General features: G+C 48.0%; 2 protein-coding genes across 9 annotated transcripts in view; one reads left to right on the top strand and one right to left on the bottom strand.

Moving 5' to 3' along the window:
* GATA6 (GATA binding protein 6) overlaps window positions 1-19,490 on the bottom strand; it is a 31,799-nt gene extending 12,309 nt beyond the window's left edge. For 2 of the 5 annotated variants that reach the window (XM_005656112.4, XM_021093576.2), the window contains exons 1-6: window positions 19,397-19,490; window positions 16,848-18,010; window positions 12,278-12,444; window positions 8,511-8,636; window positions 7,475-7,562; window positions 7,276-7,379 (exon numbers count right to left, since the gene is read on the bottom strand). In XM_005656112.4, the coding sequence (XP_005656169.1) occupies window positions 7,276-7,379; window positions 7,475-7,562; window positions 8,511-8,636; window positions 12,278-12,444; window positions 16,848-17,973 (1,611 nt within the window). In that variant the 5' untranslated portion in view covers window positions 17,974-18,010; window positions 19,397-19,490. 5 annotated transcript variants of the gene reach the window in all.
* Window positions 19,491-20,362: 872 nt separating this feature from the next.
* Window positions 20,363-24,553, top strand: LOC100525229 (uncharacterized). Of its 4 annotated transcripts, XM_084964407.1 has the most exons (7): window positions 20,363-20,462; window positions 21,364-21,557; window positions 21,725-21,959; window positions 22,152-22,489; window positions 22,945-23,031; window positions 23,286-23,594; window positions 23,722-24,553. In XM_084964407.1, exons 4-6 carry the CDS (start codon window positions 22,177-22,179, stop codon window positions 23,573-23,575), a joined length of 690 nt encoding a protein of 229 aa, XP_084820533.1. In that variant the 5' UTR covers window positions 20,363-20,462; window positions 21,364-21,557; window positions 21,725-21,959; window positions 22,152-22,176; the 3' UTR covers window positions 23,576-23,594; window positions 23,722-24,553. The 4 variants fall into 4 exon arrangements, with proteins under 4 accessions (XP_084820533.1, XP_084820534.1, XP_020951835.1 ...); XM_084964408.1 differs by lacking the exon at window positions 22,945-23,031; XM_021096176.2 differs by lacking the exons at window positions 21,364-21,557; window positions 21,725-21,959.
* Window positions 24,554-25,083: the final 530 nt, after the last annotated feature.

Here is a 25,083-nt window from a genome sequence, read left to right as displayed (position 1 = left end):
ATCAGGAGGATTTTAGTACCACAATCTGTATTTCATATTTTAAGGGAGAATTTTTTTTTTTTTTTTTTCATTTTTTGGCTGCACCAAAGTTCCCAGGCCAGGGATCGAACCTGCGTCAGTCACAGCAACAACCCAAGCCACTGCAGTGACAATGCCAGGTCCTTAACCTGCTAAGCCACACAAAAACTCTCATTTTAAAGGAGACTTTTTATCTTCACATTAACAGTAAGCTTTACTACCTATTATCTTTTCTATTATCCAACTAGCAAAGCCCTAGAACTATAAAGTATTATATCAGTAAGTATAACGTTTAAGAAGAAAATTCATATATACAATGCTCCTTACATGTTTGGTTATAAGCAAATCACTTTTCAGATGTTATTTTCATGGCTATATTTGATACTGAAATAGCTAACCAAAATTAGATTTCTTTGAGGAAATGTTATTTCTTCTCTCTAAAGACTTCAACATCACATATTCTATCATATAGTAATCCAGTGTGCCTTAGTAATAAAAACATTGGCTCTGACTCTGCCAGACCTGGGTCCAAATCCAGCCTCTAAATCTGGTACATAGCCTTGGGCCTATTCTTACTGAGTCTCACTCCCCCAAATGGAAAAAGGAAATAAAAACACCTCATTTGTAGAGTGATAATCGGGAATTTAAAAGGTACACGAAACACCTGGCACATAAAAGTCACCTGACAGAAGCTAGTTCCCTGCCTGCCTTCGTCCACTATCTCATAAATAAGAAAACTCCCCCAGAGTTCCCATCGTGTGCGCGGCGGAAACAAATCCGACTAGGGACTATGAGGTGGAGGATTGGATCCCTGGCCTTGCTTAGTGGGTTAAGGATATGGAGTTTCCATGAGCTGTGGTGTAGGTCGAAGACGCGGCTTGGATCCTGCATTGCTGTGGCTGTGGTATAGGCCAGCAGCTATAGCTCTGATGAGACCCCTAGCCTGGGAACCTCCATATGCCACAGGTACGACCCTAAAAGGACAAAAAGAAAAGAAAACTCCCCCAAAGCAACCATATGATGACTAATTGCAGGACTAATCCATTAATGTCTGGCTTTCGGGCACCCTAAAGATGTGTGTGGAATATCTGAGGTAAGAGGCAGGCAGCCTGGTGAACCTCTCCTTTTTTTTCTTTTTTTTTATTGAAGGAGAGTTGATTTATAAGCTTGTGTTCATTTCAGGTGTACAGCAAAGTGATCCGGTTATACATACACACATATATGTATCTTTTCCAGATTCTTTTCCATTGTAAATATATTCTTTTCCAATACATATACATAATATCTATTTTCCAATATACATGATATTGAGTACAGTTTCCTGTGTTCTCCAGGAGGTCCTTGTTGATCTATTTTCTATACAGTAGTGTGTCCCTGGTAACCCCAGACTCCTTTCCTCCCTCCCCCCACCCCCGAATCTTTTCTTCTCAGTCAAGTTGCCAAGTGAAAGCAATGCATACTGGATAGAAATCCTTCGTGAATGTTCCTGTCGTCTATTTAACTATTAAAGGAAGAGTTACTAATAGAAGGAAGCTATTATTTTGTGACCAATCATAATGTCATAGTAAATCCAAATTGATTCAATTTCTTGGAGGAAAAAAAAGCAGTAGACTATAACCTTGCTCATAAAGAAAGAGGCGACTCAAGCGATGTTTTCCAATTTTCATCATAGGATGCGAATATTAACCTATAAAATAAAATCTATAGAAAGAATTTTAAATATGAACCTACAAAGTGCTTAACCTTTCTTTCTTCAGAGATGTCTATAAAGACATCCAGAAATCACAACAAACATCAGTCCCTCAATCAGTGCCCAGCTACAGGCACTTAACTCTTTCAAACCACTTTTAGTACAAGATTTAACACCACGCAACTCAGAGCTATTTCTTCTGACAAGGTCACTGTGATTACCAAGGAGTGATTGCAGTAGTCTCTCTAGACCCACAGCATCCCAGAAGGATCAAAGCAGCAGCAATGAAAATATCTACTTCATACCCAGAAAAGGACCCCCCAAAGTGGGTAAGACCCCACCCAAGGCAGAGAGCCAGCCAGAGAGGTATCTGAGATGAACAGGAGTCCAAGGCTGCCTGTTCTCCTCACGGATGTTGTCTGTCACCAACAACAAAGGCCAGGAAAACGAATTCCTATCACCAACACGCCATTCCATTCTCCGAAGGGTCACCAGGCAGACACTAGGAGCTAAACTTTCGAAGTCCTGAGGCCACTAGCTCCAAGGAAGTGGTTTTCCGTACCAGTTGTGAGAGGAAACCCTGCTTGTAAAAGGTAGAACCAGGAGCATGCCTGTGTGTGTTTATACAATTATCAACATACTCCTGGTTAAGAACTTATTCATTGTTGGACTGCAGCACAGAGACGAACACATTCATCACTGCATGGGGTGTTAGAGAAAGTCCGTCATTTAGAAATGAACATAGTGTGGCCCCCACTTAAGGCTGACCTAATATTGACTTGAAATACTTAAATATTGGCCTTTCACCTAATTTATCCATCTCATCGCCTGCCTTTGGCTTTTTCTACCCTCCACTCAGCCACACTGAATTCCTAAAACTGTGTCCCTCAAGATAGCCAGCTCTCTTCCTGGGGGCCTCTATTCCACTTTTCCCCCCGGCAAAAACCCTACACAACGAATTCAAATCTCCTCTCCTCTGCCATTTGCAACTCTGCTGTCAGAATTCATGGCTCCATACTTTCAACTCCTACGTTGTTGCTCACTTAAAGCACTTCCAAATCTGATCAACAGTGAGAATGGACTAAACCTACAGGCCCCCACCACTAGCAACCAATCTGATGTCCATCCAGAACCTTATTTTACTCGGTAAACAGGGCCTCCAATACTGCAATACTTCTTAAATGGAACACTAACCATAAAAGGCAAGGGCTAGTCAGATATACTTCGTCTCTGTTTATTTCAACATTACATGTTTAATGACGTCAACATTATACTTGCAATTTTAATATGAACTTAAGTAGCTTTAATTTTGTTGAAGGATTATCTATAGAACTACTTTGAGGCAGGCCGATATGTTCAGGGATTTCTTTTCTTTTCTTTTTTTTCTTTTTTTTTTTTTTTGTCTTTTGTCTTTTGTCCTTTTAGGGCAACATTCATGGCATATGGAGATTCCCAGGGTAAGGGTCCAATAGGAGCTGTAGCTGCCGGCCTACACCACAGCTCGCAGCCAGCAACACCGGATCCTAATCCCACTGAGTGAGGCCAGGGATCAAACCCAAAACCTCATGGTTCCTAGTCAGATTTGTTTCTGCTGTGCCACGACAGGAACTCCTGTTAAGTGATTTCTTATTCTCTGACATTGTCTTAGTGTTCATTTTACCACCAAATTAATCCTCCCTGTCCCAAGGGAAATTAAGAGAAATACCTTTTATCTACACAATTTAGGGATTGAGTTATAAAGTTTATATGCTATATAATACATACATATATGAGTATATATACATTTTTATATATGTAAAGTACCCTCCAGTTTAACCAATTTTTAGTTACAGGTCATAAGAGGGATAGAAATATATCTTAAATCTTACTGGGAACTTGCTAAAATAGAAAGTTATCATATACGCCTCCCAATAATAGCAACAACGCCGTAAAACTTAACTCAGTCAATAAATGGGATTCAAGAAAAGATTTAAATTATTCTGACAGTCCAGAGAGAATACAAATATCAAGGAAATCTGAGGTCCATTTAGATCAACTAAATACACATTTTTCAGTAAGTCTACATCTACAAGAAAACTTTAAACAGAATGAAAGATGGGGAAAATTTAAGTTCAAAAGTGGCAAAAATTAATCAATTGTATCAAAAATTAAGTTCAACATATTACTTAAGAAACAAAGAATTCTATACAAGAAACTGATAATAAAATAATGAAAACAATAAGGAAAAGAAATATGAAAATAATGTCTAGCAAAGAGCCAATATTATATAAATGAAAACAAAGAAATCATTTACTGCAATAATTTGTAAAATGTTCCAAAGGAGCAGACAGGGGCTATTGTAATGCCAGGCAGTGCAGCAGTAGCAACGGGTCTGCCTGTTCTTAGACAGAACCCTCGGCTCCAGCCAGGCTTGCTCAGGTACCAGGTCATGATGCCGATTTGGTGCCACCACTGACCTGGCACCCACAGACAGGGCAGGGACGTCAGAACTTAATAAAAGAAGCCTGCTAGGAATGCCTACTGGTGACCTTCTCCAGCTGATTTCTCAGAGGGAAATTAAGAATTAAAACAGCATAAGAATTAAAACAGCAAATTTGATATGGTCTTCAACTTTCGTGCTTTAGCTCCTCACAGTAATTAAGAAGGCAGTGGGGAGCAGTTATATCTCTAAGCAGAACATATGGCCCCAGTTTCCTTGTTCCCCTGGGAGTGAGCCTAAGATCACCCTGTGTTTTGTAGCTCGGCAGTCCCAGGGCCGTCCCAGGGCAACCCTGCATTACTCATTTCTAGCCTGTCAGTCACAGGGGCCGCTGGAGATCAGAGAGACGGACCCATTGTCGTGGGAGGCTTAACCGCCAAGCCCAGGAAGGTACCAGATTCAACCTTGCCATGCAGATATCACATCCCCCTCACCTCACAGAATCCTACATGCACTCGGGTCACAACACCAGCTGCCTCCCTCAAGTCATAAACTGGAACCCAAATGGGATAATGACACATCTTTGTCAACACAGCCGCCTTTCACAAATGCTTCTGCCAGCTGCTCACAGGTAACGCCTCCAGCAGGCTGGTCCCAGCTCCTCAGCTTTGGAGCTGACCACAGCGCCGGAAGCATCAGCTGGCCCAGAGAAGGGTCTGGAAAGTGCCAAGGGACCAGCAGACATACAGCGGCACTCCTGGGAAACCACTGACTACAATTACTCTTGGAGGAGGACAGTTTCCAAAGGCAGCCAGCAGACGGTTCCTGGCAATAGTCAGGTAGGCACTGAGGAAGAGGGGCATAAGTGATGGGCTCATCATGAGGAGAAAACCCACAAGCCCAGGTGCCAGCCAATGCCAGGAAAGGGGGTACGGGGGCTGGGGGGAGGACAGGATGGTGGGCAATCCTCCACGCAACCCCACCACCTTTGGGAAAAGCTGTTAGGAAGCATTTCTGAGGCCATCTGGGCTCAGAGAACTGCCCCTTCTGTCTGCAGCTCCCACAGCTGGTTCCCAAGGGGGCCTCCCAGGCTCTGGGAGAGATGGAGAGCCTGGAGCAGAAAACCTTGTGGGAAGCTGCTTTCCAACTCCCCCAATCTCTAAAGTACTTTTGACAGTACTTTTCCTTTTTAATACTACAATCGCTTTGCCTCTTGGCCTCCGGTAAGGAACTGAACACTCCTCCGAAAGCACTGGCCAGCGAGCCGCCCTGGCAGGCTGTGTCTCTAATGAGAGACGCCCAGATACCAAAGCTGCCCTAGGGCCGGCTGCAGGACTGCCCAGGTTCTTCCTCCAGACATGCCTGGGCCAGACCCAGTCTAGGCCTTTGCACTGTTCCTCCCCTGAGGGGCAAAACTGATTGGACTTGCACTTGCAAATGGCCAATTCTGAAATTTTACATCACAAAACCACGGGAGCAAAAAACAGACGCCACCCACTATGGCCCCAAAGCCCATTATTGGGCAAATATCTCCATTTCTGTGCCGTTTGTCATTCAAATGTAGCTTTTGCCCTGCTAAGCTTAGACTGTAGCATCATCAAAAGTGACTTGGGCTGGCAACCCTTCACTTTTCAGTTGATAGACACGGACACTGACCCCTCAACGATTTGGAAAACCAGACATTGTTTTGCCTCATTGAAGCCACAGAATTGCTTGAGGGCTTGGAGCATAATAAACACTATTTGCAAACAGTATTGATCTTTTCATTTCCTCACAAGTAACTTTTATTTACCACCTTAGACCCTAAATTACATCTTAGCCTCCAGTCAAAAAGTCACTCACCAGGGTTCACCTATATAAAGACTAGAAACCTTCTTTAAGAACCTGCGTCTGCAACAAACAAAAACAACGGAAGGGTTTTTTCCCCTTGGAAAACCTGTTCATTAATGAAAAGGCCCGCAAAGAGTTTCAGTCAGAGGACAAAGAAAAGTATTAAATACCGTTTTAAGAAAAAAAAATTATTGTTTAATTTTTGTTTGTTTAAGCCAGTAAAAATGCGACCGAAAGAAACCAGCTCCGCAGTTCCCGGTTCAAAGACACCCTGAGGGCAGTAGTTTCAATTTCACCTGCGGCGGAGACTGTTCAAAAACACAAATTTCTAAGCCCCACCCCCAGGGACTCTGACTCAGAAAATCCAGGGTGGGGCCCAGGAGTCTGCAGTATTTCAAAGTACCCCCAAATAAAGCAAAATTAAATGCAGAAAACAACTGTAGGGATGTTAATGCTGGCATTTCATCCTCAGCTAGTCTCAGTATCACCCAGGGCTTTCGTGAAATGCTGCAGCCCAGGCCCTGCCCTGGATCTGAAGGGCATTCCAGGTAAACCTGGGAAATACTAGGGTGGGGACGTGCTCTTCACTTGGGAAAAGCTCAGTTTCAATCTCAGCTTTACTGAAACTAAGTCTGTGATCTTCACAAAGACCCTGGCATCTTTGTCCTCGGGGGCAGGAATCACTCACAAACCAAACTGCTCGCAAGGCTGAAATATCAGCCTGAGCGCCCTTGAGGTGCACTCGTCCGAAGCCAAGGCTGCCCAGCCCAGCAGAGGACAATTAGATGAAGATCAGTGGAAACAGCAGCACGTGACCACATTGTGATGAGCTTTGCTTTGGGGAGATGATTGTTTTTAAAAAAGGAAGGAAGAGAGGAGAGGAGAAAAGAAAAAAGGCTGGAGTTGACAGGGTAAGCAAGAGCAATTTAAACGTCAGGAGCACCAGGATGTATGAAACCACTGAGCTGGTACTTTTTCTGATCTACGTTAGAAATATACATATATATCAACGCAGACAAAAACCTGGAAATAAAACAGTTTAAAGCACTTCAAGCCAAAAAGTCTTGCTTTTACGTGGGCTAATTTAACCATTAAAAAAAATGATATAGATCTTAATTAAGAGGTTTATGAAGTACTTGAGTTTGTCATTTTGTTGACATTTAAATGTAATTTCCTCTAAAAACTATTCTTAGGTATCAGCTAACTAAACTGAACTGTTGGTTTAGATTATTAAACTACCAGATAAGATAAAATTTGAGATAATATAACAGAGAGCAACTCACTACACAGAAAGCATCTATACTGTTTTAACACTTACCCCAGAAGCTGGCGTTTGTGTTGTAGGGGAAGTATTTTTGCTGCAATCGTCTGAGTTAGAAGAGGTGGAAGTTGGAGTCATGGGGACAGAATTATTGCTATTACCTGCAACAGTCAAAATTAAGCTCATAAATATACATATACTCTACTGCTAAGGTTGGCATATACTTTACAGTCAAATAGCATTTTGTTATATTTACCAGAGCAAGCTTTTGACTTATTTATGTTCTTAGGTTTTCGTTTCCTGGTTTGAATTCCCTCTTTTTTCATAGCAAGCGGTCGAGGCACCTAAAAAAATTTTTCACATAGGCCATAAGTCTAATAAATATTATATTGAAGAAAAACCAAACTAACTAAAGACCCAACATCAGTACTGAAAGCCCTCATTTAAAAGAACTTGGCACAAATTTCAATCCAATTTTTATACATACTTCATAGATTCTAACTGCACAAAGACGACACTTTCCCCATCAAATGCAGATTCCTCCAGAAAAAAATGGAGTGATTTGCTAGGGAGAATTTATTCCTTCAACCTAATGTTTATTGTTTTAAACAACTTCCCAATTACAGAGTAAAGGCACTGAATACAAGTTTTATTTCAAAGAGATCATGTATTCTGTTCCTACATAGGCCAAGGTTATTTTTCTTTTAGTTTTTATTAAAGTATAGTTGATTTACGATGTTGCACCAATTTCTGCTGTATAGCAAAGTGACCCTTATTTTTTTAATTGACATATTTATAATATCTTGTGCTTACTTAAAATGTAGAATTTTTCTAATAACCAGAGCTATCAAACATATTATTACTCTTCTGTAAATGAATTTGATTATGAATACAATTTGAATAAATTTTTAAAGTTAAGATATAAATGGGTATTGTGCATTTCTAGTTGGTACCATGCTTTTTTTTTTCTCTTTAAGTATACAGTTATTTTTTTTAAGGCTTACTACCATATTGTCAAGTCTAAAATTCCCATTTCCCACATTTTAGTATTTCTAAAATTGGAATGTCTTACCATGGATGTGTAAGACAGTTTAATTGGTAGCATTTTTTTGTTTCTGACTGGTATGCAAGATAACAGTTTCTATTATAATGAACAGGACCCTAGCTTCACCAACATGCATATAGAAAATGAGATTTTTCATTTTCACGCCCTTTCCTTTGCTGATTTGACTGAGACCAGGCATAAACGAGACACTGAACGTGTATACACATGAGCAAAGTAGGTGTCGCACCCCATGGAGCTTCATGTAGAGTCCACAAGCATTGCACACAGGTTCGCCCTCGGCGTTTCTGCGCCACAAAGTGGTGGTCGTGGTGTGACAGTTGGCACAGGACAATCCAAGCCGCCGGGAGGAAGGCTAGGAAGCAGAACACAGTAAATGTACAGAGAGAAGTGATTTTTATGTATATGCTACATACATATACCCTGCCATCAGCAAGCATATACCTGGTTATTATCAACAAGGGGTCCCTTGGGGAAAAAGAAAAAAAACCTTGAAGTGTAATCAAGTTGACCTTCCTGGCCCATAGGGTGCCCCATCCAATATATTCAATTTGCTCCAGCCTATTAGTATAGATCACAGCAGTTACCATGTTGGTCTATGATTGTACTCAACTGTTGTCAGAGGTCTGAGAAACAAGAGTGATGAAACGCAGTCACAAACCACCGGCCAGCATGTTAAGTGGCTTTGGGGAGTCTCTGCCTCACCTGAAAACTGAGATAATCGGGTCTATTTCTCAGATATGTGCAGAGGAATAAGCCAGAAACTGTAGAAGGGCCTATAGATATTAATAGTAATGGCTTTTGGAAAATGTACAAAAGTTTTGTAAAGAAATATATTTTAATACATCTCACTAATTATTATCATGATCGCCTACTGCCTGAATTTTTATTATCCATTTCACAAAGGATAAGGAAATTTTACGACATTGTGCTGGCATGGTCTTACATACTGTGATAGGGCTGTTTTATTTACCCTGTCAGTATAGTACTCAACTTTGGTTCATACAAAGGGTTAAATACTATTATCAGAAAAGGCACTGTCACTCTGATTTCTATGTTCCCTTTATATCCATCACATCCTTAAATGGCATTTATTTCCTCTAAATTATTTTGTGGATTATAAAGAGGGGGAATTTAAGCTAGAATAAGTTCCTACTTAGAATGGCAAAAATCTAAATTTGTTTTTAAATAACCTAGATAGGCAACTAAAAAACTGTGCAGTGGCTTCAGTTTAAAAAAAAAAAAAAAAAAAAAGCAGCAGCAGCAGCTATGGGGAAAATCCAGGGACCAAAGCAAGTTGAAAGATACAGAATTGGGGAAATTAGCCATGACGATTAAGAAAAGAAGTTATAAGGAATGGACTACAAACAGCATAGATTGAGCATGTATGAATATTCAGATTAAAAGACAGATTTCCAAGTTCTTTGCTAGCAAATTTAAAAGCTAAAATTGAATTTTGCCTTTACAACTCACATCCTGTCCTATTACTGCAGCATACCCTCCACGGACAAGTTGAAAAACCAAAGAGACACTGGGAAGCCTCTTAGCACTACATTTTTTAAGAAGTTGGTGCTAAGAAAGAACCAATTTGACTTTTGGTTGAAATGAACATGCTGGGCTATTTGGGAAATTACTTTGTTAAAACAATGAAAACATACAAAATCTTGCGTAGCAGGGCTTCTTTTCTTTCCTTTTTTTTTTTTTTTTTTTTCCCTTTACGGTTAAAAGAAAATAATTTCCCAGGCAAGCACTCCTTTCTTTTCATAAATGTGAAATCAGTAAACCAGGGACAGGAAGGTTCATTTTCTAACAGGTCATTTATGAGTTTCCAGTGGAATTTGGAGCCAACGTGAGGCAAACTTGTTATCAGAATTTGCCATTATAACAAAGAACTTTATGACTGTCAACTGCAGATCATAAGTGAAGTCTGTCCCCATAAACATGTGAAATGAAGGTGAGTGGGTTATAAAAGTTTCTTGTAACAAGTGATCTCAGTTATATTCATCATTGACAAGGAATTCAAGTTACACCATAAATCTCTTATTTTGCAATGAATTACAAGTTCAAATTCACAGTGATTGGTTCTGTACTGCTGGCTAAACAAACTTGGGTTCAACATTCTATTTCTGAGAACTAACCTATATCCAGCAAAACCATAAATAAGAAGCCCACAAGGAGAACCAATTGATAGACACACCCTTCAATTGCAATCATTTATAACCCATTTACAAAGCATACTGGCTGACCTTGGTCATTGCCAAGACACCTGCCACACAGAAGGAAAACTAACAGATTCAGAGATGTTAAAAACTGGGGGGCGGGGGGAAGTCTGCTAAGTTATTTTTACTGGTAAGTGCACAAAACTAATGCTACTACCTAAATAATGGATATTACTAGATCAAATTTATAATGCCACTCGAACCTAAATGGCTACTATTCTGCCAGTTTTTTTTTTTTTTTTGCTCAATCTTAAGAAAATGTTACTTTTCTGAGCTCAGCTAGTATTCTGCTCAATGTGCCTTTCCAAAAAGATAATAATTTCATTGTTCTTACATTGGCTAATATATGGAAACAAGGAAGATCCTGGGAATATTTTCCGGCCAGTACTTTTTCTTTTTTAATATGATGCACATAAGAAAAAAGAAAACCATAGGGAGTCAGGCACTGAAGTTAAGGACACCCTTTGAAGAAAAGTTTAAGCTGTGGGAGGCTGTAACAAGTTTAAGGCACATACACTCATTAAATTAACCTCGGCCACTTTATTTTAAATGCATTAAAAACAAAACAACCATAAAACTAATTGCTTCTCTTTAAGGTGTCAGACTTACATTGTGATGCAATTTCTCTCTAATCTATTTAACACAAACAACATGTGTAGCATTTGTTCCTGCTAATTAGAGTATAACGATTAAATAAATTACTTAGATACTTAAGATGTCTGGCATCTAACTGTAAAATATTTTACTTTAAAAGGTATTAGAGTATGAGGGCTCCGCTAAACAAATGTTAGCCTTTCCTTGGGGTTTGTGAAGGATTTCATTTATATTCTCTAATCACTACAGCAGTAAATACCCTCTCCTTCTTAAAAACACACATGAAAATAGGAGATTAATCCTTGAAGAAAATCAGAATTCTCACTGTATTCGAAACATAGTGAAATATGTAGGGATGGTGAAAATCCTCTGCTTGAGAAAAACGTGCAGTCTGCATTTTTTCCCCCTCAAGTTCTATGTAGTTCTCTGAACAGCCAGATTTCAAAATAACAAAGGTTAGAGTAAATAAATTTTTCACCAGACTCAAGGACAATCCAAAAGAGGGATGGAATTTGGAGCTAAAACTAGTCTGAACTCCAAGAAGAGGTGGAAGGGACCCAGAGGTAGAAGGGAAAAAATCAAAGGGATCCAGGACGAGCCTGCGGGGAGAAAGGGAGTGTAGGTTCGCTGTGGTCATATTCCATTGGAGGGGGAAATGTTACAAAGGAGTATGGTTTTTTCAAGAATGAAATCCAAACCAGAGAGTCCACAATGGAAAATGTTTCCTTCACCTGACCTGGGGCGGTATACTCAGTTTTTCTCCTAGTAGGTGATCAACATTATTCATTTCTTGTATCTACTTCCAAAATTACTTCACTGCACTTACATCTAGAGAGATGAAATGGAGGGGGTACTTTAAAAAAAAAGATGATAGCACACGACACCTTCCTTCCCCCCCCACTTAAGGACGTCGTTCTCTAGGTGCAAATCTGGGGAGAGGGCTGCCTCGGTTCCCCGGTAGCTGGTTTCGGGACGAATCTGCCCTCGGAGCCAGCGGGTGGGCGCTGAGACGTGCGGGAACCGAGCGCACAGCTTGGTGCCTCTCGCTCAGCCCTCCCCGGGCGCCCCCGCGGGGACAGGTGCGGCGCGCTGGGCCCGGGCGGGACGGGTGGGGACACCCCGGGCCCGCGGGAAGGGCGCCGCTCGGGGCCGGGCCGCAGGGGAGGGCGGCGCTCGCACTCACCACGCGCTTCTGCGGCTTGATGAGGGGCCGGCTGAGGCCGTTCATCTTGCTGTAGAGGCCGCAGGCGTTGCACAAGTAGTGGCCGGTGCCGTCCCGCCGCCATAGCGGCGTCTGAATGGAGCCGCAGTTCACGCACTCGCGGCTCTCTGGCAGGTCCTCCAGCAGGTCTGCGGCGAGAGCGGGAGGAGAGGCCAGTGAGGCCGCGCCCGCCCCTCCCAGAGGCTCCCCCGACACCCCAGCACCCCGAGTCCCCGCGCCCTCCCGCGCCCTTCCCGCCGATCTCTGCTCCACAGTCCGCTGTCGATTCATCGCGATCGATCTGCTGACCAGTTATCTGTCCAGTACATCTGCACCCCTGGGATCACCCAGTGAAAACCCCAGGAAAGTCGGAGACAGAGCTGGAAACCCTGCTCAAATCATCTGCCTTCTGTCTCCAAGGACCTCAGAGTTGAGATGAGCCTTGGGGAGGTCGGTTTGGGGCCCCTGACCTCTCCTTTACTGCTCATCCCAAGCTTTTCAAAACTGAAATGCATCATTAATTACATTATGCCACTTGCCGAACCCTAGCAAGATTTGCAATATTAACAGTGATCACTGACCCCTACCCCAACTCAAAAAAGGAAAAGGAGGCTGCCTTCTTTACTTTTATGGCAAGTAATTTTTGGAAAATATTTGCTCTACCACTCTTCCTTTTCCTTAATAAAAAAGAACAAGTGAAATTAAAAATACTGTTCTTGGGCACTTTTGCCAGTTAATTAGAAACGGACTCAGGTCTCCTCAGAGGGGAAAGGACACCAAGATTAATGAGATAAATGTTAGGTTTGATTTTCATGCCACAAGAACCAAACATTAAAATATGATTTCAGCATGAGTCTAATTGCTCCAATCTACAAAATCTTTATAAATGGTTGATGCTTTATCAATTCAGAAAATTCCTAGGACTGTCCCAGTGCTAAATAAAAGGTCTTCCTATTTTCCTACACTAAAATTTTGATTTGTGCAAGCTTTGTCATTTTGCTATTTGGTTAGTGTTCCAGAGTTCACAATTAACCTAAACTTGCTAATTAAAAAAAAAAAAAAGCCTTTAGAGTGAGTGGTTGTAACATTTATTACTTCCAGTTAAATATGAACAAATAATTATTGACAATGAGATAGGTACTTATTAAGTACTTTTAAAATAGACTTTTAAAACTACCTCCTGTTTAGAGTTATTTTATCTATTTAGATCATAGAAAGTTTGACTGCTACAATTTGGCTTTCTTTAAGGAACAATTCTGAATCCAATTTCGAAGTAAATAAACATACACTTTAGAGTTTATTTGAAGAGTACGGTGTGCTAGCAAGACCTTCTATTCTTTCGCTTTTCCAAGCGGTTTACAGCTTGTGTCCACCATCAACTTTTGTAAAGATACTTAAATGCGATTGCGGCATACCAAAATCTTTGATTCCATTAATATTTAGGTAACTATCCTGCAGAGGGAACTGCCAAATGAGGCTTTCTCCCCAAGAAATAAGGTTGAAAGAAACTAGCATCCCACAGAACTCCAGTTCAAAGTTGTCCTGGGGATATTGCAACTTACAACACATCACAAAGATTTATTCTTCTCCGCCCTAAAAGCCACTATTGACTACGGCAATCAGTAAAATGCTCAGGACTTCAAGGACACTGAAGTTAAACAAGGTATTTGTCTTTGTTGTTGACTTTAAAATGTTACCTATCAGAGCCCCTCTCCAGGGAGAAGTGGGGCATTCCCTGGGGAACCCGGCCCTACGCCTGGCCTCCTTCTCCAGGGCTGGAAACAATAAAGACTCCCCAGGAGAAGACAGGGTGAACGCCCCAGGTAAAAATTTCTCTACTCAGCTGAAAACCCAGAGACAAAACTTCAGATAAATAAAATTTATGAAGCTTGCCTCTTTTTAATGAAGCAAAATCTCTAACTTCAGTTCCCTCCGTACTTTCCCCCACTCCTCCTTTGGTAGCTGCAATCCTATCACTAAAATAAGAAAAACGCTACTTTTCGGAAATCACAACATCTGACTGTGCGGGATGCTCACTCACCAGTTTCCCCCTATTCATCCTCTCTCCTAACTTGGCTGTTTGGGGTGCCCCTGGGGAGTGAGAGACTCAGGGGAGAAGGGAATGGCCAGCAAAATGTCATCCCAGGAGGAGAATGGAACCCAGCTCAGCAAGAGCCTGGGAGGGCACTGCTCCCCGCCCCCAACCCCAAGGATAGAGCTCACCCCAGGACTCCCCACCTACTCACCCACCCAAAACCACCAGCCCATGGGAGAGGTGAATGGAGCAGGTTCCCAGCACCCACCACCACCCAACCCCCCTGCACTGTGCCAGTGGAGAAAGCACAGGGCTCAGGTTTTAGTCCTGCTGTTTGCTCCAATCAATTAAAGAGTGTCTCCAAAAAACGGTTTGTTTAAAAAAAAAAAAATTCAAAGTGGAGAAGCAGAGTTTAGGAAGCTGGGGGGGGGGGGCGGGGGGGGAGGGGGGAAGAGGGACTGGGGGTTGAGGTCTCTCCAGCCTAAGAAGGCCTATGAGGACCAGCCAAGTTAAGGTCATTCACCACAACCGCCCCCTCCCCAGGCGGGCTTATTCCCAGCAGCTTCCTGCCTTTTTTTTTTTTTAAGACTCTTTATGCAAAACCTGGGTGCTCACAAACCCCTTTTCTTTAAAAAAAAAAAAATGCTCTGGGTCTATCAGAAATTTTTCTAACTCTGCAGTGTCCTACCTAGAAAGTGAAAAAAAAAAAATTGTGAAGGATAGACAAAGTTTAAAATGAAAAACTCTTCACTTGTCTGCACTAAATCTCTCAAAGGATTTCCCTCACAGAACCAAAGACTTTAAACATCCATAGACTAGGTCTCCTTCTCTGCTTCTTCTCTGTCCTGTGAAACGCTGGAAAAGAGCAAAGGGAGGTGGAGGTCACGAGAAGGTGTGTCGCAAAGCAGGCAGGGCTGCCCCCTACCCAACTCACACAACCTTTCAGATTCCCGGCTGGATTCTTGACTGACAAAAGCCTCACGCCCTAACCACCACCCCCTCCTCGTCCTTTGAAGATTCATCTCCCTGTCTCTCTGCCCCTCAGGAGCCAGACGTGGGTCCCTATGTAGCAAGAAAGGTGACAGTGCTGAGCTCCACACCTCAACAGGTTGCCTCCTTACCCCGACTCTACACCAGGACCCACAGGCCATCAGGATGGCCTCCAGGGCCAGCCGGGGACAAGGGAGAGGAGAGGAAATTCTGAGCCCAATGTTACTGAGAGGGTGGTTCAAATCAGATCCTTCACCTTCAGGCCACTATCATTCCCAGCTTGCCAGGGAACACAAGGTTGGCAACGCCTCCCTTGACCCTAAAAGACTTGCAGTCCCTAAACGGAGGGCGGCTGTGGTGGCACTCACAAAACAGCCCAGACCAGAGGTGAGAGCATCCGGGAGGGTAAGGCTGATGTGTGTCTCCTTGTCTTTGCCTCCTCTTTGACTCCCTCATCTCCCCTCAAAAAGGAAAAAAAAAAAAAAAAAAAAAAGACTTTTTCCCCCCGGTCTTAGGAGGCTGTCAGGTTATATCAAACAGGTTAAATACCCATAAGAGAGACCTCTGAAAGCATCAAGAAGGACCCAGAATGCCACTGCTGGGGAAAAGAGCCAAGGCGCCCTGATCAGGCCAGCCAACAACAGTTCACACCCTCCCTGCTTGAGCAGGACAAACACTTCTCAAGATGGGGCATTTCCAGGTATTTTGACAATTGTGTTTTCCCAGTTCACTCCAAACTGCCCCCAGACACTGGAATGGAAAGCATGAGTGAGAGTGGAGACTGAAAACTTGTTAGCTTGAACTCTGGAGAAAGAATGAGTGTGGGTGCCCCAGGACCCCGGGTTCCAGCCTGGCAGGCGCAGGAAGGGAGGGGGATCAACAGACCCAGACACTTGGGGAATTAATGTCAAGCCAAAGGACCCCTCCACCAGCTTTCGCTTCCAGACAGTCACAAAGCCGACCTCTCTTCTTTCCCTCTCACTGAGGGCCAGGGAGCTAAATGCCAACTAGGTCCTTTTCCACTCTGGAGCTCTTTTAAAACACTCTCCTTGAGGAAAACGCACACACACACGACTCCCAACCTTTGGAGGGTTGAATTGGGTGAGATTGCATTTGAGGAGAGGATGAAATGCAGAAAACTCCCCGAAATTACCCCGCAAGTGGAGTCTCACGATTTCGCCCACGCAAACTAGAGTCTGCCACCAGGCTTCGGCTCTGTCCGTTTCCCTCCTGGGCTCATTTTTTTTCATTTTTTCCAACTGCCCACCCCAGTCGCTATTCATCAGGTCCCTGGACGTCTTCCCAGACACTGAGCTACATCTGAGCATCTAGACTCTCTCCTGGAATGGCACTAAGACACTTCGCAAAACAGAAGCAGCACATCAGCTCTGTCAGACTCTGGGCATTCAGACAGGAATGCCCAAGTCAAGCAGCTGCTCCGCGTTCCGCAACGCCCCCCCCCGCCCCCAGTCCAGCCAGGCCTAGGCGCCTTGAGCCCCCACCCCCGCGCGGTTGCGCGACCCTTACCTGCGCTGGGGCCCCGAGGCACAGGGAGCGGGGCTCCGGCGCGACTCTGTAGACTGTGCAGCACCGGGGTCTCGAAGGGTCCCGCAGGCCATGCGGGCGTCAGCGGCGCACCCACGTAGGGCGAGTAGGCACTTGGGTGGTGATGGTGATGGTGATGGTACGTCCCGTTCAACGGCCGCGCGGCCGATAGCGAGCTGTATTGGTGCTCGCGGCTGCCCATGGCCGCCAGGCCACCGCCACTGCCGCCGCTCACGCCGCCCGCGCCCCCGCCGCCGGCAGCTGCGTAGCCCCCGGGGTCCCTAGCCGCGCCATTGGCCATGGGAGGGCTGGGCGAGTAAGGGAAGCGCGCCGAGACATGCGCCGCGGCCGAGCCTGCGCTGCCCGGCCCCGCCGCCCCGCCGCCCGCCGTGCCGCCTCCGCTGCCATATGGGGGGCTATCCGCTGAGGCCTGTGGCCAGCCGGGGTGCGAGCCCGCGCCGCCCGCATGATTGGCGGGCCCGCTGCCCGCCCCCTGCAGGTACGGTAGGCCTGGCAGCATGGAGCCCACGCGCGTGGTGGGAACGTAAACCGGGGAGCTAGCCGCCGCTGCGGCCGCTGCAGCCGCGGCCGCCGAGTGCACGAAGCCGCCGGGCGCTCCGTCGTAAGCGGCGGGCCCCTGGCTGGAGAGGGCTGCGAGGGTCTGGTACATCTCCTCCGGCTGCTCGGGTGCGAAAGGGCTCAGCTTGGCGCCGCGGCTGGACCACAGCAGCTTGCTGGCGGTCGCGGCCTGGTCGAGGTCAGTGAAGAGCAATAGGTCCTCCCAGCTCGACAGGGCGCCCCCGGGGGCAGAGATCCCGGGCGCCGAAGGTCCGTGAGGAGCCCCGAAGGGATGCGAGGCGTAAGGGTTGAGCAGCAGCGAGCGGGCTGTGGGTCCCGCCGCCGCCTCCGTGTCGAGCTGCGGCGTCCTGCAGTTGCTGGCGCCGCCGGGGCCACGCTCCCCACCCCGTGAGCAGCAGGAGGAAGAGGAGGAGATGGGGGAAGGCGGCGTAGAGGGCTCCCGCGCTGGAAAGCCTCCGGAGTCGCCGGCGTCCGCAGCCGCGGCCCCTAAGCGCTTTGGCAGACACCAGCCGCCGTCAGTCAAGGCCATCCACGGTCCCGCGCTGCTCCAAGCTGACTTCTAGCTCCTGAGACCGGGTGGGGAGGGAGGCAGGGTCGGGAGAAAAAATAAAAAGGAATTATCAAAAGCGCATGCTGCCCTTCTCACTTCCACTCCCCTCTCTAGATAATGAGATTCCTCAAAGATCCCGTCTCGGCCCAGGTTCTAGGGGTGGGGAAAGAGAGGAGCATGGAGCCTGCTCAGCCGCCACAAGGTCCTCCCAGAACCAGGATACCCGCTCTCCTTCTCCCGCACCTCCAGAGTCCCCTCGCCCTCCCCTCCCACCCTCCTTCGCAGCATCCTCCATCCACACGCGCGCCAGATCCCAGGGGTGACTGCGAGGCTGACCAAGGTTTTCCTTCCGCCCCGAAGTGGCTCCCTCCCGGCCGATGGCACACAAAGGAACTTTTGTTAAAGTAGCTGTGCGTGTCGGTGCTGCCTTATTACGCCCCGGTACGGAGGGCTCCCTCGCAGGGAATGCCTCAGTGTGAAGGCTGCCCGCTTGAAAATCATTAGCGCAGGGAAAGCAACCTGTCCCAGAAAACGAAACCACCGAGTTCTCCCATACTGGCTCTCCCAGAGCTTCCCGGACTGCGCTGACGAGACGCAACGCGAGCTCCAGAGAGAAATGCAACCCAGCCCAGGGAGGTGGGGCGCCTGGGCGGAGACCGCAGTCTCGGACCTTCAGGGCACAGGCAGTGCGAAGTCTCATGCCCAACCCGCGTCCCCGTGGCGCCGCACACCTTAGACACCGCTCGCCCCCGCAGCCACCGATGCGTGCGCTCACGCCGGCCGGGCCATGCCGGCTGGGCCACCCCGGCCCACCCCGCGGTCATCCCCAGGCGCGGAAAGGCTAGACGGTTCCGGAATGGACGTAGCAGGGTGGAGCGGAGCGCGGAGGAAAAAAGGGGGGGATGAAAGGGGGACTTGAGACCGCCCTGGAGACGAAGCCACCCCAAAAGGGAGAGCAGCAAGAATGACAGGGAGACTAGGAGGGGGTGGAGGGAGGCCAAACGCAGCCTAGCTGGCCTCTATGGGGCTGCTTTTCCAAATCGTTTCGGCTCATCGGAGATAACCATACTAAAATTAATACACACACAGACCCAGGCCAGATAGCACGAAAGAAGTCTCTGCGCGCCTGACTCCGGCTCCCGCCCCTTTGCGCCAAGATAACTCGGAGATAAGGGTGCGCGCAGATAAGCGCTTCGGAGAGAGGAAAAGACACCAGAAGTTAGTCCGCGGTATCCAGGAACCTGGGAGCCGCCACGGCCTGCCAGGAGTGGATAAGATAGACACCCTTGGAGCCGATCGCGGCCCGCAGAGGGCCGGAGAGCCGAGGCCGAGGGGCCTGCGTTGGGTGGGGGGTGCAGAGGAAGAAAGAGGGGTGCTCGAGCAAGAGAGGTAGCAGCCGAACCTGGGGTGGGCGCAGCGCATGGAGAACAGCGGTGGAGGAGTGTGCTCCCGAATGTGGAGAGAGGCCGAAGGCGCCAGCCGGCGAGCGCGAGTCCGGGGTCTGCGCGGTGCTGCTGGTGAATAAAAAGGAGAGAGGAGGCGCCTCTTACTGCTCTGCCGGAAAACTGCAGCCTGCGCTCCTGATTGGACTCACCGAGCCCTAAACAAACAGCGCTCGCCGAAGGGTGCCAGGCTGTGGGTCGGAACTGCGCTCAGCGAGCAGCTGGGCGCTGGAGGTGAAGAGGAGGAGGAGGAGGAGGGAACGAGGGGAGGAGAGAAAAGAGGGTGGGGAGGGGAAGGCGGGCGGCGGGGGGAGGGGAGCGCGCTGCTAGGGCAGACAATGAGTCCCGCGCAGCCTGCGGGTGTGGGCTGAGCTGCGAGCGCGGTCCTAGGACTAAGAGCAAGTCCACCCAGGGGGCGCCGATCCCGGGGACGCCGGGGGAGGGGCAGAGGTGGCAGAACGCCTGACCTGGCTGGCGACCCACACCCATTCCTCCTCCCCCAGTTACACACATACTCAAGGGGGGGAGGCGCTGGCAGGGTTGACTATGCATAGTCCAACGCTGTCTCCGCAGCGGGAGAGACGCGCCATCTCGGGGGTCAGCGAGCCCTCAGAAAGTGAGGGGAAAGTGCCTTCCTCCGCTGGTCTCCCCCACTGCTGCCTCCACATTAAATGAACTTTTTGCCCCGTAGTTGTGTATGTTTCCCGACCTCTTCTCGAGACCTTGGGGCTCAGGTCCTGGTGGCCGTCGGGGGTCTAGTCTCCTGTGATGTAGGAAAGAAGGAACTAGAGCGCCTAGCTCCCTATCTCTGCTCCGCTTTTTACAAACGGTACTAAATTCCTGGGAAGTTTCGGGAGGTACACGTCGGCACTCCCCAGCTAATCTCTGAGAACTTTTAATTCGGGGCCCTGGTGTACGTAAAGGTTAGTCCACGAGGTGCGCAGAAGGGACAAGGGCTACTAGGCCAGTCGCGCTCTCCGAGTTCTGGTGTCCTGTTTGCTCTGAGCTTTCCCTGGAGAACTTCAGGTAAGTCACATATAAGTCGTTGGAAAGAGGAGGGGGGTCACCTTCCCTGGTTCCAGGGCTAAATACCACTTCCCCACCCCCACCCTCACATACACACCCCTTCTTCGCTCCCTCCAAATGGTTATCACAACTGTGTACAAACTGATACGGTCCTTCGCCGGCAAAGGGACTGGAAATGAACGTCGCGGGGTTATCAGCGCCGATCTGTCAGCAGGGAGTCGCGCGGCCCGCAGGTTCGTCCTCGGCAGGAGCCGTGATGTATGTCTCGCTCCCTTACGCTCACAAAAAGGATTTCTTCCGACAGCTGTGACCCCAGAAGGCTGTCGAAAATTTTAACTAGGGCAGGAGGAGTTGTTTTGTAGGAATGGATTTTTACACTTTTTTTCCAGGTAAATCGAAGTAAATGATTTTCTAAAGGTCAGTCTCCCTGAAAGCCTTTGGGCTGTGTGTGTGTGTGTGTGTGTGTGTGTGCGCGCGCGCGCGCGTGCGCGCGCGTGTGTGTGTGTGTGTGTGTGTGTGTGTGTGTGTGTGTGTTTCCAGTTGGGGAAGGGAGAGTTGCATAGAGTTGAACCCGGGTAGGTAGGGACATAATAAAATTTAAGAGTTTGGAGAGATTGTGAGAAGTCATGGCTAAATGTTTCCTTTCTATGTAACTGTGACTTGTGAGCCTGTGTATCCTGGGGGACAAGGGGACAGGGCCAGGCAGCGCGGGGGAGGAAGGTGCAGAATCGAGGAAGTCCACGATTCTCCTTTTCTTTTTTTCATTCTTCGTTGTAAATAGCTGTTAAACACTTCTGAATTTTAAATTGCTACCGAGAAGGTCCATAAACCGTTCTCATCCAATTTAGTCACTTTTATTACATTCCTCTTCGCCTCCCCCAATCACTGCGGCGGCTCCCAGTTTCAGCGTGGCCGTAATTCGGAAAGACTGAAGGTAGAAAACTCTGGAACGGAGATTGGCGACTGGAGCAGGATCCAGGGACTTTAAATTTTAACCTGAATTCGATTGAATGCATCTACCAGAAGAGATAGTCCGGCGTCCGCCGTCCACTCAACTCCGACCAGGGCTTCCAATGCCTTTCTTTTGGTTTCTACGTGAGTTCTGACCAAATTTTTACGTAGACTGAGTTTTGCAGAAGTTCACTTATAAGCCGTTACAGAAAGATTGTGGGCATTTGATTTCCTTTGAGTCCAATTGTTCTTAAATGTTTCTATGGTTTGCTCTCGAAAGCGAAGTTATCTTTTTCTAATTCATATCTTAGCGAGATGCTGTCTAAGGAAGACAAGTTAGCAAATAAATTGGCTAAGTAAGAGTCCAGCCTGTGAACGGCCTCCAAGCCTGAGCCCAGAGAAGACCGAGCCCCGGCACGAACCTGATTCCTGCTGCGTGTGTGTTTTTTTATATTTGCCAAACACGAGGTTGTCCTTGTGAATTTCCCTGCACAATAGCTGACACCCGGGAGAGGGTGCGCGGGCCCCGGCGCCGCTGGGACAGAGGTGAGCGCCGGGACGCCGACCGACTCCACAATGTGCGGGTTCTAAGATTCGAGAAGGGTCCAGGCACTTCTTCACTCTTCCAGATTCCCAGTCCCTTTTAACCTTGTTTAAAACAAAGATGGGGGCAGGCAGGTAATTGCTTGCTCTTTTGCAGGCTCACAAATTGGTTTTTTTGTTTGTTTGTTTTTTTAGACTGGCTTTCCAACCAGAGGAGAGAATGGATAGTGAAATTTTTTTCTTGTCAGTTAACTTCAAAATAAAACAAAACTGTTTGACCCGTGGAGTTTATTCAGACGGAAAGCCAGGTTGCCTGACTCGTCCAGTTTGCAATTTTCCCAGCGCATCGGCTTTGGCCCCGGAGACAACACCCCCAGGGAGAGGCACATTTTCAAAGCCACCCTTCACCGGCCCCAGGCCCGGGGCTCTGATCTCCCTGAGCGCCTCAGTTGGTCCCGGAAAGCGAGGAGAAGAGGGGGTGCAGAGGAAGAAGTGCACCCAAAGAGCTGGCGAAGGCCCCCATAGTGTTCCAGGTGGAAAGCTTAGAAGTTTTCTTCGTGTTTCCTCCCGTTTCTTTTCTTCCTCCTCTTTTCCTTCCGCCCCTCTCTTCTTCGGTGATTTGCTAATATGGAACGAAATCGTTTGTCTCGGGACTATTTAGACCCAAGAAGTGGCCCCTCCGGAGCGAGCCTGCCTCCCCAAGCGGCCCTTCTCACCTTCTGAAGGGGGCTGGCTCCCGGGCGCGGCCTGTCTCCAGGCTGATTTATTTGGGCCGCGCGCGCCACACCGCGCTTCGCGATTCGAATCCAGCCCGAACCCAGCCGCCAATAGGGCAGGAGGCGGGGGCTTGGCGGCCAAACGGGGACGGGTGTTTGGGGACCAAGTTGTACGCCGCTTCCGGCGGAGCAGCGAGACTCGGGCGAAGACCCGTGTCATGATCCGCCTTTCTTCCCCAAACCTAATCTCATCCTGTTGTCCTTTCACCAAGCTCCTGGGTGCTCCAGCGACGTTGCAGGAGGAAAAAGAATACAATTACATACCGTTTCTGACTTAAAATATAGTTTTAACTTGAGAGGTTTGTGGGGTTTTTTAAACCAGATTTATGGGGCCTTCTCGCTTGTGCTTATATTTCTTCCCGTCCCGGGGACACTTTGGCCGAAGGGCACGGGGTCACCTCGGCGCGCCCCGCCCCCACCCGCGCCCAGGCCCACTAGCCGGGACCGGCTGTCAGTCCAACACAGGCCATCCCCCAGGGTCCTGACGGAGTGGGGGTTGGGGGAACTGTTGTTTTGTTTTTGTAATTCTCGAAAACCCCAAAATGCTCCTTAGAGACGTCAGGTGGTGACGGCGGAAGCACTGAAAATGCGCAGCCTAGAGGTCGCCCCAACCGCGTGCCCTGGCTCTCCGCCCCACTGCCCGCAGCCTGTCATCGGGCTCCGGAACGCAGCGCCCACGCCGGGCTGTCGCGATCGGGACCCGGCCCCGCGGCCCCGCAGCCCCGGGCCGACCCCGCGCGCCGCCGGCGGCCGCCAGTTCGGCGCGGAGGTGGGCTCGCTGCGGCGGCGCGCGAAAGGTCACCGCGGTGGCATTCCTGTCCGCGCGCTGTTTACGTGACTTAATGTACTTCGTCCGCCGCGGGTAAGTTAGGGCCGCGATAAGGGGGCGGCCGGGGGAGGGTCGCTGTAAAAGCCCCACGCTGGGCGCCTTCCAGCCCTCCCCTCATCCATTAACCTTTTTACTTTCTTCTTCCCTCTCTCTTTTAAAGCTTGTTATCTAGGCCACCCAATGACCGACGAAAGATTTTCCCTCCCTGCTTCTCCCAAGGCCGCTTTAAACCAAATAAATTTAGCTATTAAGGGCCAAGATGTCTAACAAAAGATCGAAAGGTGTCTTTCCGTGATCGCTTAAAGAAGCGAAGGAGAAGCTTGTGGCTCTCGGATCCCGATAAAGACATTCCACACCGGCGCCGGCCTCCCTCCCCGCGTCCTGCTTGCGTCCCAACACCCTGAGATCCCCGCTTGGCGCCCAGATCTCCGACGGGCTCGGCGGGACCTGCAGCCGCCGCCCGGCCAGGGAGTGCCAAAGCCTGGGGTCTCGGGAGCCCTTCCTGCTGGAGCCAAACTCCCAGAGCAGCCAGCCCTCTGCCCTCGGCGGAAAAAAAAACCTCAGTGGGATCCTTATTACCTCCCATTTTAATTATTTTCTCATACTGAATAAGACTGCAAAGCCAAATCACGCCTAACCTCCCAACCCACCACCCCCCTCCGGGTGGTTTTGCTGAGGGGCATTGTTACTCCCCATCTCCGGTGGTGGGGAGCAGACCTTTGGAACCTCAGTCAGAAGATGGTGGGTGGAAGGAATCCTGCTGAGGCTAATCAGGAGGGTTCAGGTGGGAGGCAGCAGTCCAGATATTCAGTCACCTTGAGGTTGAGTTTGGTTATGAAGAGTGGTATTTATTATTGTTATTATTATTATTATTAATTACTACTGGCATCGCTACGTAAAGCCTAGAGCTGCCAGCTGGACTGAAGCCCTGGCCCCTAGAGTGATCCTTCCTTTTCACCAAAGATGAAGCAGAGAATATCCTGTTTCCTGATCCAGGACTGAAAAGTGGGCTTGGGGAGTCAGATGCCATGTTTTCAGTTTCCTGCACTGACCCTCTTCTCCTTCCTTAAGTAGATGGAGTATCCTTCATACTCCAGGCCCACTTAAGCCTTTTCTACCGCTTTGAAATATGGCAGGATAAGAGGCTGTGGGTAGCAGATGAGACCCCCTTAGCTTCCCTGCTGTGGGGCCTCGTCCCACAACTACTGCCTACTCCATCTGTTTTTCTCTGGCAATGCTGGGGGCAGGATTTTGAATTCCAGAACAATCCAGCATCTTCGGCTTCTGTCTGTCCTTTCATGCTGGACTCCAGAAGTTAAAGATGACTCTTTTTTTTTCCTCATCTCCCCCTCCAAATAAGGCGAACTCCAAATCCTCCACCTTCTCTAATCTTTACCCATTACCCAGCTTCCAGAGATGGGAAAAATCAGAGCATCAGACAGAAAGGGACCATTTATGTTCTTAAGAAGGTGAGAGAGGTGCAGAAATTTCCATCCCATTAGACAGACAAAAGCTGAGCTTT

Source organism: Sus scrofa, chromosome 6, assembly GCF_054392235.1.
Source record: "Sus scrofa isolate SSC_HxYL_T2T_F1_AM1 chromosome 6, Sscrofa_HxYL_maternal_Yorkshire_Landrace_v2.0, whole genome shotgun sequence".
In the NCBI taxonomy this organism is placed as follows: Eukaryota; Metazoa; Chordata; class Mammalia; order Artiodactyla; family Suidae; genus Sus; species Sus scrofa.
The sequence above is the reverse complement of the archived record's forward strand: the minus strand, read 5'-3'. Positions and strand labels throughout refer to the sequence as shown.